Here is a 17,194-nt window from a genome sequence, read left to right on the forward strand (position 1 = left end):
GAGGCCAGGCACAGTGGCTCAGGCCTGTAATCCCACCACTTTGGGAGGTCAAGGTGGGAGGATTCCCTGAAGTCAGGAGGTTAAGACCAGACTGGGTAACAAAGCCAAGACCTTGTCTCCATAAAAACTGTAAAAATTAGCCAGGTGTGGTGGTTACATCTGTAGTCTCGGCTACTTGGGAGGTTAAGAAAGAAGGATCACTTGAGCACAGGAGTCCTAGGCTACAGTGAGCTATGATAATACCACTGTACTACAGTCTGGGCAACAGAGCAAGAACTCATCCCTTTATAAAAAACTGTTTTGAGCACCTGCTGTATGTGTTAGCCACTGAGTCAACAAGACCCACAAGGTCTTACTGCCGTATAGCTTACAATCAAATGAAAGTGACAATAGGCCAGGTGCGGTGGCTCACACCTATTAACCCCAGCACTTTGGGAGACTGAATAGGCGGATTTCTTGAGCTCCAGAGTTCGAGACCAACCTGGGCAACATGGTGAAACCTTGTCTCTACAAAAAAATACAAAAATTAGCCAAGTAGGCCAGTGTGCCCCTGTAGTCCCAGCTACTTGGGAAGCTGAGATGGGAGGCTTGTTCAAGCTCAGGAGGTCAAGTAGTAGCTTAACTGCTATAAACATAATGTAGGGTAAAAGCTGAATGGGTGATGTGAGTTTTGGTAATCTGAGTATCACAGTCAGGAAAGGCTTTGTTGAGGAGGGGACATTTGAAGGATACCAAAGTCAAGGAAGGCTGTGAGCTAAGCAGTTATCTGTGGGTGCAAGGAGGCCACACAAAAGGAATAGCAAGCATCTAGGTGCAAAGCAGAAGAAAGTGGTTGGAGCTCAGCAGCACAGGGGAAGGTGGGAGATGATGTCAGAGAAGTACCACTGTCAGATTATGAAGGGCTGAACAAATCAAACATTTTATTCTAAATCTTTGTATTTCATCCTAAATGGATTGAGAAGTTCAGTGGAGGAACCTGAGGAAGAGAGTGAGACCAGATTGGGTAACAAAGCAAGACCCTGTCTCCATAAAAAATTACACTTTATTGGACCGGGCGTGGTGGCTCACGCCTGTAATCTCGGCATTTTGGGCGGCAAAGGTGGGTGGATCACGAGGTCAGGAGACCGAGACCATCCTGGCTAACACGGTGAAACCCTATTTCTACTAAAAATACAAAAAAAATTAGCCAGGCGTGGTGGCGGGCGACTATAGTCCCAGCTACTCGGGAGGCTAAGGCAGGAGAATGGCGTGAACCCGGGAGCGGACATTGCAGTGAGCTGAGATCGTGCCACTGCACTCCAGCCTGGGAGACAGAGTGAGAATTCGTCTCTAAATAAATAAATAAATCTTATATTTTATCTGATTATATTTTAAAGGATTATTGTAACTCCTAAACAAAAAAGACTATAAAGACATTATGAGTAGAAGCAAAGATAAGAGACCAACGCAGTGGACTAGACAATAAACTAGAACAACAACAGTGAAAATGGTTAGAAATGGAACAAAATATACGTGTCATTTAAATAAAATTGCTAGCCTTTTTATTTATTTTTTAACTTTTTATTGTAAAGACAAAGTCTCACTATGTTGCCCGAGCTGGTCTCCAAGATCTGGCCTCAAGCAACACTCCCACCTTTGCCTCCCAAAGTGCTGAGATTACATGCATGAGCCATTGCTCCTGGCCAAAATTGCTAGTCTTGAAAATAATAGTATAAATGGGATCCAAAGTTAACTGAAGAAGCAGAGTAATGGTTAAGAACACAGACACTCAAGACTGCTTAGGTTCAAATCCTGGATCAGCCATTTTCTTGAATAAGTGACTTATCTCCCTTTGCCTCAGTTCTCTCATGTTTAAAATATAGAGAATAACAGTATGGTGTCTCACATGGTTTTAAGACCAGCTGAGTTAACACAAAAAAAAGGACTCAAAACAGTGCCTGGCACATAATGACTGCCATGGAGAGTTAGCGGATAATTAATGTCTCTGTTATTATTGATCTATTGAATTTATGAAAAAGGCAGCTTAATATTTCAAAGTAGACTGAGATTCTTAAAGAAAAGCTCATTCGGGCCAGGCGCTGTGGCTCATGCATGTCATCCCAGCACTTTGGGACGCTGAGGCAGGCGAATGATTTGAGGTCAGGAGTTTGAGACCAACCTGGTCAAAATGGCAAACCCCATCTCTACTAAAAATACAAAAATTAGCTGGGCCTGGTGGTGGGGCCCCTGTAATCCCAGGTACTCAGGAGGCTGAGGGAGAAGAATCGCTTGAGCCCGGGAGGCAGAGGTTACAGTGAACTGAGATCATGCTGCTGCACTCCAGCCTGGGCAACAGACTCCATCTCAAAAAAAAAAAAAAGGAACGCTCCATTCATTTAAAGCTGAGCACAGTATTACCTAAAGCCCTTAAGTCAACACATATTTCAATACATGAAAAGATGAAAAAACATACATTTCAGAAAAGAATAAATAAAACAAAATCAATTGCAACTGCAACACAAATATTCAATGGGAACCAACCTGACACCTCAGAGAACTGAGGATATAAACTACAAACAACTAAAGAGTAAGATTTTGAAACCGTCTTCTGCAGAAAGGCACCTTGGGAGCCACTTAAATGCCAAGCAGCAGCAGGTCCAGAACACCTGCCTTCATAAAAAGTAACTGTGCTTATACCTGTTACATACACTGGAACCACATGTAAGAGTTCATGTGAGAATGGCTACACAAAATTATAACGTGAAAAAACAAAAAGTGTAAAAAGAACGTAAAATGTACATGCTGAGTAATTAGAATGATAAACCCTTTCTCTTCATGTCATGGACAGGGTCTAAGTTCGAATTGTATGCTCCTGCCATACCCTCTTCTGGGCAGTTTCTTTTAAAGACTATTCTATGGGTGGGTGGCAAGGAAGATAAGGATTGGCTGCTATTTCTACGATATCTTTAATTTTCCTCTATTTTTTTCCTTCTTTCATTGCCAAGCTCTCCAGGGAAACTGGTCCTTCTCTCTCTCTCTCTCTCTATATCTCTCTGTTTCTCCCTCAGAAGCTATAATAAGTGCTCTGAACATGCGCTCTGTATTTTGCCCTTTAGTGCTAGACTTTCTCCTTCTGGAATGATTTTATCTGCCACATCTAAGTCTTCCATGCCCTCTACTCTTTTTCAAAGATTCTCTTGGGCTCTCCCCACCTGCAACTCTTGGAATTTATACCTCTACCTACAGGTAACGTGAAGGTCTACATGCTGCTTACCAGAAGCCCATATTAAATAAAATGACAAAAATGAGTTTAAAATTAAATGAAGGAAAAAGACATATCATGCCAACACTAATCAAAAAGCAAGAAGCACAAAAGAATAAAAAGCAAGGAGGTAATGGCTAATGGACACTAACAAAGAGCAAAAGACAAAAAGAGCAAAAGACAATTTGCCATAATGTAAATAATTTGATGGTCTCTAAGGCCCTTACTTTTATAAAGTATCTTTACCCATAATAATAATTGTTTCAAAAATCAATCTAGGGCAGGGCACAGTGCCTCACGCCTGTAATTCTAGGACTTTGGGAGGCTGAGGTGGGTGGATCACCTAAGGTCAGGAGTTTGAGACCAGCCTGACCAGCATGGTGAAATCCTGTCTCAATTAAAAATACAAAATTAGCCAACGTGGTGATACATGCCTGTAATCCCAGCTACTCGGGAGGCTTAGGCAGGAAAATTGCTTAAACCAAGGAGGAAGGCGTTGTAGTGAGCCAAGATCGTGTCATTGCACTCCAGCTTGGGCAACAAGAGCAAAACTCTCTCAAAAAAATAAATGAATAAATAAAATCAATCTAGGCTGGGGCACGGTGGCTCACACCTGTAATCCCAGCACTTTGGAAGGTCACTTCAGCTCAGGGGACCAGCCTGGGCAACATAGTGAGACCTCATCTCTACTAAAGTTCAAAAACAATTAGCTGAGTATGGTGGTACATGCCTGTAGTCCCAACTACTCAAGAGGGCCAAGGTGGGAGGATAGCTTGAGCCAGGGAGGTCAAGGCTGTAATAAGCCCTGATGGTGCCACTCCACTCCAGCCTGGGTGACAGAGTGAGACCCTGTCTCAAAAAAAAAACAAAAATAATTTTAAAAAGTTTTTAAAATTAATCTAAAAAGGCCAAATACAGTGGCTCCTGCCTATAATCTCAGCACTTTGGGAGGCTGAGTGGGGAGGACTACTTGATCTGAGGAGTTCAAGATTCATCCTGGGTGATACGGTTTGGCTATGTCCCCACCCAAATCTCATCTTGAATTGTAGTTCCAATTCCCAGGTGTTGTGCGAGGGACAGGTGAGAGGTAATTGAATCATGGGGGTGGGTCTTTCCCGAGCTATTCACATGACAGTGAATAAATCTCATGAGATTAGATGGTTTTATAAAGGGGAGTTCCCCTACACAAGCTCTCGACTGCCACCATTCATGTAAGACGTGACTTTGCTCCTCCTTGTCTTCCGCTATGATTGTGATGCCTCCCCAGACATGTGGAATTGTGAGTCAATTAAACCTCTTTTCTTTGTAAATTATCCAGTCTTGGGTATGTCTTTATCAGCAGCGTGAGAACAAATGAATACAAAGGGCAACAGAATGTGACCTCATCTCTACAAAAACAGAAAATAATTAGCTAAGCATTGGGGTGCACGTCTGTAGTCCCAGTTACTCGGGAGGCTGAGGCAAGAGGATGACATAAGCCTAGGACGTAGAGGCTGCAGTGAGCTATGAGGGCACCACGGTACTCCAGGCTGGGCAACAGAGTGAGACTCTGTCCCCCCCCCCAAAAAAAAGAGTTAAAATTAAATAAACAAATAAAATCCAAGACGAGCTACAGTGCCTGTAATCCCAGCACTTTGGGAGGCCCAGGCAGGAAGATTCCTTGAGTTCATAAGTTCCAGATCACTCTGGGCAACATAGTGAGACCTCATCTCTACTAAAAATAAAGCAGCTGCATGTGGTGGCTTGCGCTTGCAGTCTCAGCTGCTCAGGAGGCTGAGGTGGAAGGATTACTTGAGCCCAGAAAGTCAAGGGTGCAATAAATCATGTTTATGCCGTTGCACTCCAGCTTGGGTGACAAAGTGAGACTCTATCTTTAAAAAAAAAAAAAAAAACTCCAAAGGATCCAGATTTGCAAACGAGGTTATTATTTAATATTGGACACGACCGGGGGCGGTGGCTCAAGCCTGTAATCCCAGCACTTTGGGAGGCCGAGACGGGCAGATCACGAGGTCAGGAGATCGAGACCATCCTGGTTAACACGGTGAAACCCTGTCTCTACTAAAAAATACAAAAAAACTAGCCAGGCGAGGTGGCGGGCGCCTGTAGTCCCAGCTACTCAGGAGGCTGAGGCAGGAGAATGGTATAAACCCGGGAGACGGAGCTTGCAGTGAGCTGAGATCCGGCCACTGCACTCCAGCCTGGGCAACAGAGTGAGACTCCGTCTCAAAAAAAGAAAAAAAAAAATTAATATTGGACACATGCAAAACATATTTAACATAACTTATAAAACAGACGAAACCAGCAACACAGCCTGAGGATAGGAATATTTATCTTTTCCCATCCCACCTTTTTGCCTAGAGCTGAATTTTGTTATCCATTCCTTTGCCTTTTTTTTTTTTTTTTTTTTGAGAGCGGAGTCTCGCTGTGTCGCCCAGGCTGGAGTGCAGTGGCGCGATCTCGGCTCACTGCAAGCTCCGCCTCCCGGGTTCCCGCCATTCTCCCGCCTCAACCTCCGAGTAGCTGGGACTACAGGCACCCGCCACCTTGCCCGGCTAGCTTTTTGTATTTTTAGTAGAGACGGGGTTTCACCGTGTTAGCCAGGAGGGTCTCGATCTCCTGACCTCGTGATCCATCCGCCTCGGCCTCCCAAAGTGCTGGGATTACAGGCTTGAGCCACCGCACCCGGCCTCCTTTGCCTTTTTAAAAACTTTTTGGTATTCTCATCTTCTACAATGATTCTTAAACAAGGGAGTCACCTATTCATCTATAACATAATATATGCTAAAGATTTTATTTAAATCTCTTTGTAATAAAACCACAATGAGATACCATCTCACATCAGTTAGAATGGTGATCACTAAAAAGTCAGGAAACAAGTGCTGGAGAGGATGTGGAGAAATAGGAACACTTTTACACTGTTGGTGGGACTGTAAACTAGTTTAACCATTGTGGAAGACAGTGTGGTGATTCCTCAAGGATCTAGAACTAGAAATACCATTTGACCCACCCATCTCATTACTGGGTATACACCCAAAGGATTATAAATCATGCTGCTATAGGCCGGGCACGGTGGCTCAAGCCTGTAATCCCAGCACTCTGGGAGGCCAAGACGGGCGGATCACGAGGTCAGGAGATCGAGAACATCCTGGCTAACACGGTGAAACCCCATCTCTACTAAAAATACAAAAAAATTAGGCGGGCGAGGTGGCGGGCGCCTATAGTCCCAGCTACTCCGGAGGCTGAGGCAGGAGAATGGCGTAAACCCGTGAGGCGGAACTTGCAGTGAGCTGAGATCCGGCCACTGTACTCCAGCCCGGGCGACAGAGCGAGACTCCGTCTCAAAAAAAAAAAAATCATAATAAATAAATAAATAAATCATGCTGCTATAAAGACACATGCAGGCCGGGCGTGGTGGCGTGGTGGCTCAAGCCTGTAATCCCAGCACTTTGGGAGGCTGAGACGGGTGGATCACGAGGTCAGGAGATCGAGACCATCCTGGCTAACCCGGTGAAACCCCGTCTCTACTGAAAAATACAAAAAACTAGCCGGGCGAGGTGGCGGGTGCCTGTAGTCCCAGTTACTTGGGAGGCTGAGGCAGGAGAATGGCGTGAACCCGAAAGGCGGAGCTTGCAGTGAGCTGAGATCCGGCCACTGCACTCCAGTTTGGGCAACAGAGCAAGTGAGCAACAGAGCGAGACTCCGTCTCAAAAAAAAAAAAAGACACATGCACACATATGTTTATTGCAGCACTATTCACAATAGCAAAGACTTGGAACCAACCCAAATGCCCATCAATGATAGACTGGATTAAGAAAATGTGGCACATATACACCATGGAATACTATGCAGCCATAAAAAAGGATGAGTTCATGTCCTTTGTAGGGACATGGATAAAGCTGGAAACCATCATTCTCAGCAAACCATTGCAAGGACAGAAAACCAAACATTGCATGTTCTCTCTCACAGGTGGGAACTGAACAATGAGAACACTCGGACACAGGAAGGGGAACATCATATACCAGGGCCTGTGATGGGGTGGGGGGGGAGAGGGGAGGGATAGCATTAGGAGATATACCTAATGTAAATGACAAGTTAATGGGTGCAGCACACCAATATGGCACATGTATACATATGTAACAAACCTGCACGTTGCACACAAGTACCCTAGAACTTAAAGGATAATAATTAAAAATATATATATCTTTGTAGTAATGTAAGAGTACAGAAAACAAGGCATATTTCCAATTACACAAAAATTGAGAAAAGGCTCGATGGCTCATGTCTGTAATTTCAACACTTTGGGAGGCTGAAGCAGGACTACTTGAGGCCAGGAGTTCAAGACCAGCCTAGGCAACAGAGCGAGATCCTGTTCAGGGTCTTGCTTTGTCATCCCAGCCAAAGTACAGTGGCATGACCACAGTTCACTGCAGCCTCAACCTCATAGGCTCAAGTGATCTTTTCAAATTGAAATGTAAGTTGCATTTTCTTTTAATAACTGATGCTGACCTACTAACAAGGAAAAACAGATATATTCTATTCACCAAGTTGGCACCAAAACAAAATTCTAGTTAATCATATTCTGAGTCCAACCTCTTTGTGTCATCAATTTGCATCACAAATGTACTCCTGTTTACTCACTATATTTAAAACAACTTGCAATGGCTAACATAACACTACAAATTCACGACAGAAGAGAAGGACCCAGTCCATGTTCAGTTAGTACAAGATCAACGCCATTTATGTTAGGACTAATTAATGGCATGAAATTCCTAAAGACATATAGATACAAAATAGAGAGAAATAGACCAGGCATGGTGGCTCACGCCTGTAGTCCTAGCTACTGGGTAGGTTGAGGCAGGAGGATTGCTTAAACCCAGGAGTTCAAGGCTGTGCTAAGCCATGATCACACCATTGCACTCCAGCCTTGGTGACAGAACGAGACCCTGTCTCCCACAAAACAAAAAAAGAATTAAGAGGCCGGGTGCGGTGGCTCACACCTGTAATCCCAGCAATTTGGGAGGCCAAGGTGGATGGATCACGAGAGATCAAGACCATCCTGGTCAACATGGCAAAACCCCGTCTCTACCAAAAATACAAAAATTAGCTGGGCGTGGTGGTGTGTGCCTATAGTCCCAGCTACTCAGGAGACTGAGGCAGAAGAATCACTTGAACCCGGGAGCCGGACGTTGCAGTGAGCAGAGATTGCGCCACTGCACTCCAGCCTGGTGACAGAGCAAGACTCCGTCTCCAAAAAAGAAAAAAAGAGGCCGGGCGCGGTGGCTCAAGCCTGTAATCCCGGCACTTTGGGAGGCCGAGACGGGTGGATCACGAGGTCAGGAGATCGAGACCATCCTGGCTAACACAGTGAAACCCCGTCTCTACTTAAAAAATACAAAAAACTAGCCGGGCGAGGTGGCGGGCGCCTGTAGTCCCAGCTACTCCGGAGGCTGAGGCAGGAGAATGGCGTAAACCCGGGAGGCGGAGCTTGCAGTGAGCTGAGATCCGGCCACTGCGCTCTAGCCTGGGCGACAGAGCGAGACTCCGTCTCAAAAAAAAAAAAAAAAAAAAGAATAAAGATAAATATATACAGCAGTATAGACATGTCTGCTTAAATGAAAAATCACATATATTAATAAGAACAGATTGCCAAGTTCCTCAAACAACCAACCAAATATAAGTAAAATAAAACCAAGGTAGAAAGGCTGGAGTGCAGTGGCACAATCTAGGCTAACTCCAGCCTCTGCCTCCCGGATTCACCAATTCTCCCACCTCAGCCTCCCTACTAGCTGGGACTACAGGTGCACACCACCAAGCCCGACTAATTTTCATATTTTTTGGTAGAGATGGGATTTCACCATGTCTGCCAGGCTGGTCTCGAACTTCTGACCTCAAGTGATTCACCCATCTAGGCCTCCCAAAGTGCTGGGATTACAGGTGTGAGCCACCACACCTGGCCCAGAACTTACACTTTAGATCAACTGTACTATATAGACAAACATTAATTGATTATATACTTGCCTGCTTTTTCTCCTTCTTCCAGCATATGACCTTTGAGAACAAGGGCCTCAAGTGTTCGTTAAAATGAAGAGAAACATCTACACGCCCATGAGCTCCTCAATAAATTCAAATAAGTACCTTGCTGTGGTTGGGGGGTAAGGTGCAATCTTGCTCAAGGTGTCTTAGAGAGACTAAGATGAGCAATGTCCCACCATAAATCTTACTCAAAGCACTACACACACTGATGGTGAGACCCTGAAGAAACTAAAATAGGCAACTCACACCTTAAGTCTTACTCAAGGGAGTTTACCCTTTTTCCTGCACACACACAAGACCAGAAGAATGACTGATCCTTCGCCTTAGCTTCATTGCTATGCTAAAAATCACACCCATGCTAATGGGACAAATGAAGAAACATGTTATCAAACTGTTCAAGTGCCAGAAGTTCCCTGCCTCTACATGCTTAAATATTACTTCGTTCCTACTTTAGCCCCTTAAAATTACTTTCCTGACTGTCTTAGTTGGGCCAGCCACAGAATTCTCTCTTTTGTGCTACCTCCCTGGTACCCTGCCAAAAGCTCCAATAAAGCCTTATCTGAGAAAACTTTTTCTATTGCACAGAGTACCCTAAACCTGTGGTTGTAACACTAAGGAAACAGTATTTCTTACCTCAAGTAATAAACACAAAAATAAGAAAAGAATGTTAAGCCACACTTACCCTCCAAGCAAGTCTGCAGTATCACTTTGCTGATTCATATTGACAACCCTCAAACGGTGGCCTTTTATAAAGAAAGTGCAAAAGTGTTATTCCAAAAATTTAAAGACCGATAATATCCAGTATACTCCTTAAGGCTGCGGGAATATGGCATGGGGCTTTATTTTTTGAGACAGACTCTTGTTCTGTCAACCAGGCTACAGTGCAGTGGCCCAATCATGGCTCACTGCAGCCTCAACTTCCTGGGCTCAAGTGATCCTTCTGTCTCAGCCTCTCAAGCACCTGGGACTACCAGCATATACCACCATACTTGGCCAATTTTTAAATTTTTTTTGTAGAGACATGGTCTCATGATGTTGCCAGGCTGGTCTTGAACTCCTGGGTTCAAGCAATCCTCCCACCTCAGGCTCCCAAAGTGCTAGGATTACAGGCATGAGCCACTGTGCCCAGCAATAAGGTAAATTTTCAAATGTGCATTTGTTCTGAATCATGACAGCCCAGAAGTTGGAGACCAACCTGGGCAACACAGCGAGACCTCGTTTCTACAAGAAATTTTAAAAATTAGCCAGATGTGGTGGCACAGGCCTGTAATCTCAGCTATCTGGGAGGCTGAGATAAGAAGATCACTTGAGCCTGGGAGGTCAAGAGTGCAGTGAGCTGTGAGCTCGCCACTGCATTCCAGCCTAAGCAACAGTGCAACTCTGTCTCAAAAAGAATAAAAATAAAAAAGAAATGAGGTATAATGCAACATGTAGAATATAATCCCATATCTGTTTTGAAATAAAACAAAATCTATTCGTATATGTATTTGCATAGGCACAAATTAGAAATAATTTAATAATAATCTATTAAAAGTAGTTAGTTCCAGGCAAAGAGATTGTATGTGGGGTGCTGGCACTTTTTAAACTCTGTGGTCTTTGGATTTCATATTTTTAAAAAAGGAAAAAAAGTAGTCAGTGTGAAATGTCTAGGGGCAGATTTATTTCCTCTAGGGATTACCTGTAATGTGAGCCAAGTATTGGACAGTAGAAGTTTTGCCAGTTCCAGTCTCTCCCACCAGCAACACAGGCTCCCCTTTGCTGACACACACTGCAAGCTGCTCAATGAGAACAGAGGATGGCCGTGTAGCAGCAAAAGTGAACTTCTCCCTGGAAAGGAGAAAAGAGTTTAAAAACCACGCTGAAAGCTTCTCCTAGATTTGTTCTGGGAAACCAGATATTCCAGGTTCAACAAACAAGGATGAGAAAACAGCTCAGAGTAACTGTCTTCAAGTTATACCAGATAGTCTTACAACATACAAAAATTACAGAATTTAGTTTTTCTGCAAACACTGAATACTCACACATCTGATACCATGCTAGGCTCTGAAGATTAAAAAGATCAATAAGACAAGACTATCTGTACCAGTTAGCTCATCTTGGACAAATTACTTAATGTGTCTTAGCCTCAGTTTCCTCACCTGTAAGATGTGGGTAACAACAGTACCGAGTTGTAATAGGTTAATAATCTTCCCCAAATTCATGCCTACCCAGATCCTATGAATGTGACTTTATTTCAAAATAGTGTCTTTGAAGAAATTTAATCAAATTAAGATAAGGTCATATTGCATTACGGTGGGTCTTAAATCCAATGACTGGTGTCCTTATAAAAGGAAGATTTGGTGACACAGAAATACACACACAAGGCAGGGCGCGGTGGCTCATGCCTATAATCCCAGCACTTTGGGAGGCCGAGGCGGGCAGATCACAAGGTCAGGAGTTCAACACCAGCCTAGCCAATATGGTGAAACCTCATCTCTACTAAAAATACAAAAATTAGCCAGGCGTGGTGGCGGACACCTGCAGTCCCAGCTATTCAGGAGGTTGAGGCAGGAGAATCGCTTGAACCCTGGAGGTGGAGGTTGCAATGAGCTGAGATCACGCCACTGCACTCCAGCCTGGGCGACAGAGCAAGACTCCATCTCAAAAAAAAAAAAAAAAAGAAAAGAAAAAAAAATACACACACAAGGAAGAAGGGCCACGCGATAAGAGAGACAAAACTTAAGAGTGATACAAATACAAGCCAAGGAACATCAAGGACTGCTGGGAGCCAAAGAAACCAGGAAGAGGCCAGGCACCGTGGCTCAAGCCTGTAATCTCAGCACTTTGGGAGGTCAAGGCAGGTAGATCATCTGAGGTCAGGAGTTGAAGACCAACCTGGCCAAGATGGTGAAACCCTGTCTCTACTAAAAATACAAAAATTAGCTGGGCGTGGTGGCACATGCCTGTAATCCCAGCTATTCGGGAGGCTGAGGCACGAGAATCGCTTGAATCAGGGAGCCACAGGTTGCTGTGAATCAACGTACCGCTGTACTCCAGCCTGGGCAACCCAGTGAGACTCTGTCTCAAAAACAAAAAAAGAAAAGAAAGAAAGAAATCAGGAAGAGGCAAGAAAGCATTCTCCCCTAGAGCCTTCAGAGGGGAGGAGCATGGCCCCATCGAAATCTTGATTTTACACTTCCAGCCTCCAGGACTACGAAAGAATAATGTCTATTGTTTAAAACCACCAAGTTTATGGTAATTTGTTATGGCAGCCCTAGGATACTAATATATTAATTCACAGGATTATTACAACCACTACATGAGAAAATATGTAAAGCACTTAGTACACAGTCAGACATGTAATAAGTATTTAAAGTCACCTCGATCTCAGAATCTTATATAACCCCAGCCTTCCAGGAATTTAAAGACTGATGTTAGACATAAGCCTGACTTCCAACTGAGGCTTACTTCACTAAATACACTGCAGTGAATAAAATCAATAATTCATCTTTGGTAGTGCCAAGTCTCTAATGACTTTTATTGCCTCTTTCACCTATTAATAACTAATTTCACAGAACATACTTTGGGAAAACACTGCTCCTTCCCATATAGTGTACTACAGATATCACAGTTCAGACATGTGTTTTGCACACAGAGAAGAGGCTGAGCCAGACCTTCTATCAAGTTTCTGGAAACCTCACAGTTGGCAGCTTAGTTTAGAGTCCTACTTACCTCTGCATGTGAACAGCCTCACTTTGTTTCCGTAGAAGCCGCACTCGACCCACTTGCAAATCTAGCTCATTGATCACAATTTCTGGTTTATAAAGTTGACAAAAGAATTCAGCCTGTGGGAGATAAGATTTTACTGAGTAAAAATCCACATGCTTTTTGAGTATTTCTTCATCCAGAGGCTTATTTTGGCCCTCAAATTAGCAGTCTACAAAGAATCATTCTCTACTTCCCAGATAGTTGAGCTGGCTTTTCATAAAGAAATTTCTTTTTTCATTTTCCAAACTTCTAATACTATGTTTTCAAAACATTTACCATTCCCTAAAATGGTACTTTTCAGATAAGCTCTACCTATACATGGAGTGAACACACTGATATATCTGATAGAAAAAGTGAACAGTAAGCCTACACCTAAAAGGTAAGAAAAAAAAAAATTAGACGAATCTTTCTCTAGCTATGCGCTCCTCTGCTTTAATTTCTAACATAATGTAGGAAATTATGGTACATCTGACTACAGCCAAAGCAAAAAGAGCTGTGGCAGATGCTCCTGGATGTCTACCCAACAGCCATTCTTCTCTTCTCCAAAGAATACAGATTTTGTTCAGGTTTGGGGCAGGAGTAAAAGCAAAGTGCTCTTGGAAAAGTGAGCCCTCCCACAACAAAAGAAGATGAATATTGGTGGAATGAATATTCATGGTGTTTTCATTCTTCTTCCTTACGATTAATATATGTATCATTTAAGTCCCTTTCAGTAGGACGTTTTATGACCTCCAGCCAAAACCACCCCAACTATTTCAGAAGCCTTATAAAAATCTCTACTATTGTAAAATTCCTGACATAAGATCTTTTACAGTCACCATTCATGTGAGAATGTCAGACATCTGCTTCAAGATGATCCCAGACATTTTTTCCAGACACCAATGCCACTGCTGAAAGGATCCCTCCTCCCAAAATACGTATGACATAAAACAAGAATGGCAAAATATTAACAATGTCAACAATGAAACTAAGTAGTGAGTATCCAGGTATTCACTGGTACTACTCTTCAACAATTTTTGTTTGTTTGGTTGGTTGGTTTTCACTGGAGAAGGAGTCTGGATCTGTCGCCCAGGTTGGAGTGCAGTGGCACAATCTCGGCTCACTGCAACCTCTGCCTCCGGGGTTCAAGCGATTCTCCCGCTTCAGCCTCCCGAGTAGCTGGGAATACAGGCATGTGCCACCACACCCAGATAATTCATTGTATTTTTTTAGTAGATACAGGGTTTCACAATGTTGGCCAGGCTGGTCTCAAACTCCCAACCTCAGGTGATCCACCCGCCTCCGCCTACCAAAGTCCTGGGATTACAGGTGTGAGCCACCACACTCGGTCTCTTGCCAACTTTTCTAATAAGGGAAAATAATAAAAAAGATGGAAAAACTTTGTGCAGCATTAAGTTACAGACAAAGGTATTACTAAAACATAGTTACAGTCCTGAGTCTATTAGCTACAAAATAAAATAAATGCTCACTAAAACACTGCAGAAGGGCCTGGCACGGTGGCTCACGCCTGTAATCCCAGCACTTTGGGAGGCCGAGGTGGGTGGATCACAAGGTCAGGAGATCAAGACCACGGTGAAACCCTGTCTCTACTAAAACTACAAAAAAAATTAGCCAGGCGCGGTGGCAGGAGAATGGTGTGATCCCAGGAGGCGGAGCCTGCAGTGAGCCGAGATCGCGCCACTGCACTCCAGCCTGGGGGACAAAACAAAACAAAACAAAAAAAACATTGCAGAAGATACAAGACATGAGGAAGCTCCCTTTAAGAATGTGGAACATGGGCCGGGCGCGGTGGCTCAAGCCTGTAATCCCAGCACTTTGGGAGGCCGAGACGGGCGGATCACGAGGTCAGGAGATCGAGACCATCCTGGCTAACACGGTGAAACCCCATCTCTACTAAAAATACAAAAACTAGCCGGGCGAGGTGGCAGACGCCTGTAGTCCCAGCTACTTGGGAGGCTGAGGCAGGAGAATGGCATAAACCCGGGAGGCGGAGCTTGCAGTGAGCTGAGATCTGGCCACTGCACTCCAGTCCAGGCGACAGAGCGAGACTCCGCCTCAAAAAAAAAAAAAAAAAAAAAAAAAAAAAAAAATGTGGAACATGGCCCGGCACAGTGGCTCACGCCTGTAATCCCAGCACTTCAGAAGGCAGAGGCTGGTTGGATCACCTGAGGTCACGAGTTCCAGACCAGCCTGACCATTAGATGGAGAAACCCCATCTCTACTAAAAATACAAAATTACTTGGGTGTGGTGGCACATGCCTGTAATCCTAGCTACTTGGGAGGCTGAGGCAGGAGAATCGCTTGAAATCGGGAGGTGGAGGCTGCGGTGAGCCAAGGTCGTGCCATTGCACTCATGCCATTTGGGAGTTGTATGCCCACAAGAGGCCACAATAAAAGCGTCAACTTTTACAAAAGAAGCACCACTGCAAAAGCTGTTCCAACTAAGGACTAGAGACCAGCAAGCAGGCAAGCAAAAAAATCCTAGCCTCCTTTCAACAGGAAAGTAAAAAAACAGCACACATACCTTTTTTCTAGAAATGTTCAGTTTGCTTCCAATAACTTCCGCCATTTTCAGTTTGCTCATATGCTCAGAAAGCATTGCTGTGAAACAGTCTAGAGCCTATTAAAATAACCAAGGTAAATGCTGACTGATTTTTAAAATAATATGTTAATCATAGAGCATCATTTTCCTGGCCACAAGAGGGAGAAACACAAAATCCAGCAGGAATATTTCTCTAAAAATGAAGGCAGTGCAAATAAGGAACCAATCCAGGACTCAGGACCTGACCATAATGGAAAGATAGGACATCAACAAATATAAATAATTGACTACTGAAATACTCGCAAAATAAAAAAAAGCACCCAACACCCCACTTTGCAAATCCTAGCTTCGGGCAAAGAAGAGCAATTAGTGTTGACCACTGGGTATGTGTTTCAAGGAGAACTGACTCATATAGTGCTGAGGTAACATCAAAAGACTGCTTTCTAACTGTAAGAGAAACATTAGGTGTGCAACACCTCATAGGTCATTATTTTAACCTAGTACTCAATCTTAGCAACTACCAGTGAGCCAACCAGTTATGTTGTCTGACGTAATGAAACATAAAATACCACCAAAAATGGATTGTACCCCAAAAATGTTAAACTTGAATTCATCAAGCATTTTCTGTATTTTCTATTTACAGAAAATATGAGAGATAAAATAAGGTAAAGGACACCACGAGTGTAGAATTGAAACTACCTTTGCAAAGATTACTACAGCAATCTAACATGGCTGACTCCATCTTACTTCTAAGCCTCACAGGCTGGTCATCTTCACTCATTCCTAGGCATAGGACAAGCTAACCATGGTAGGAATTTAGTTTATAGTTTAACTTGGAAGCAAGGATGATAATAGTCCCTCCCTAAAACTAACCCCCTCTTTGCTCAGGGACCAAATACTCACAATGAAAGACCACAAGATTAGGATTAGGATTATGGGAGGGACCTTAATTCTGCTAAAATGTAGGTATAGTTTCTATAATCCCTTACTGCTCAGGAGTCATGTGGCCAGAGGTCACAAGATTCGTGGCTTCCCCCATCACAAAAACTAAAATTGGCCTTTTGAGGTGATTTTCAGATTTTTGCATTCTGGCAACTAACCCCACCTGACTCAGTCACCCCACCCAGAAGCAGACTCAATATACAAGACCATTTTCCACATCCCTATGAGTTCATCCCCAACCAATCAGCAGCACCCATTCCCTAGTATCCTGCCCACCAAATTATCCATAAAAACCCTAGCTTCTGAGTTATCAGGGAGATTGATTTGAGTAACAACTCCATTTCCTATATGGCTAGCCTAGCATTCATCAAGCTCTCTTGAAGACTGCTTTGAGTAATAATAAAACTGGTCTCCCATACAGTGGGCTCTGCGTGAATTACTCTATTGCAATTCCCGTCATGATAAATTTTCTGTCTAGGCAGCAGGCAAGGTGAACCCGTTGAGCAGTTACAATCTGATCTATTTTCTTTTCTTTCTTTTTAAAAGTATTTTATATTTTTGTTCTGACAGTTGAAATACTCAGAATACAACACTTAATATACGGCATTGCCTCAACTGATAAAAAAGAGAAAATAGGCCCCAAATACTGCAAATGGCTTTTGTCTCAGTGGTAGAGTTAGTAGTTAAGT

General features: G+C 43.5%; 1 protein-coding gene across 3 annotated transcripts in view; it reads right to left on the reverse strand.

Moving 5' to 3' along the window:
* MDN1 (midasin AAA ATPase 1) overlaps nucleotides 1-17,194 on the reverse strand; it is a 190,715-nt gene that overhangs the window by 124,448 nt on the left and 49,073 nt on the right. For all 3 annotated transcript variants that reach the window (XR_004442796.1, XM_033234617.1, XM_033234616.1), the window contains exons 12-15: nucleotides 15,546-15,641; nucleotides 12,986-13,098; nucleotides 10,953-11,101; nucleotides 9,957-10,017 (exon numbers count right to left, since the gene is read on the reverse strand). Coding sequence is in view for 2 of the 3 variants with exons in the window: in XM_033234617.1 (XP_033090508.1) it covers nucleotides 9,957-10,017; nucleotides 10,953-11,101; nucleotides 12,986-13,098; nucleotides 15,546-15,641 (419 nt within the window). In the remaining variant the exon portion in view is untranslated. The remainder of the gene's footprint in view (nucleotides 1-9,956; nucleotides 10,018-10,952; nucleotides 11,102-12,985; nucleotides 13,099-15,545; nucleotides 15,642-17,194) is intronic.

The sequence above is a fragment of the Trachypithecus francoisi genome, unplaced genomic scaffold, assembly GCF_009764315.1.
Source record: "Trachypithecus francoisi isolate TF-2019V2 unplaced genomic scaffold, Tfra_2.0 Lachesis_group15, whole genome shotgun sequence".
NCBI classification, from domain to species: Eukaryota; Metazoa; Chordata; class Mammalia; order Primates; family Cercopithecidae; genus Trachypithecus; species Trachypithecus francoisi.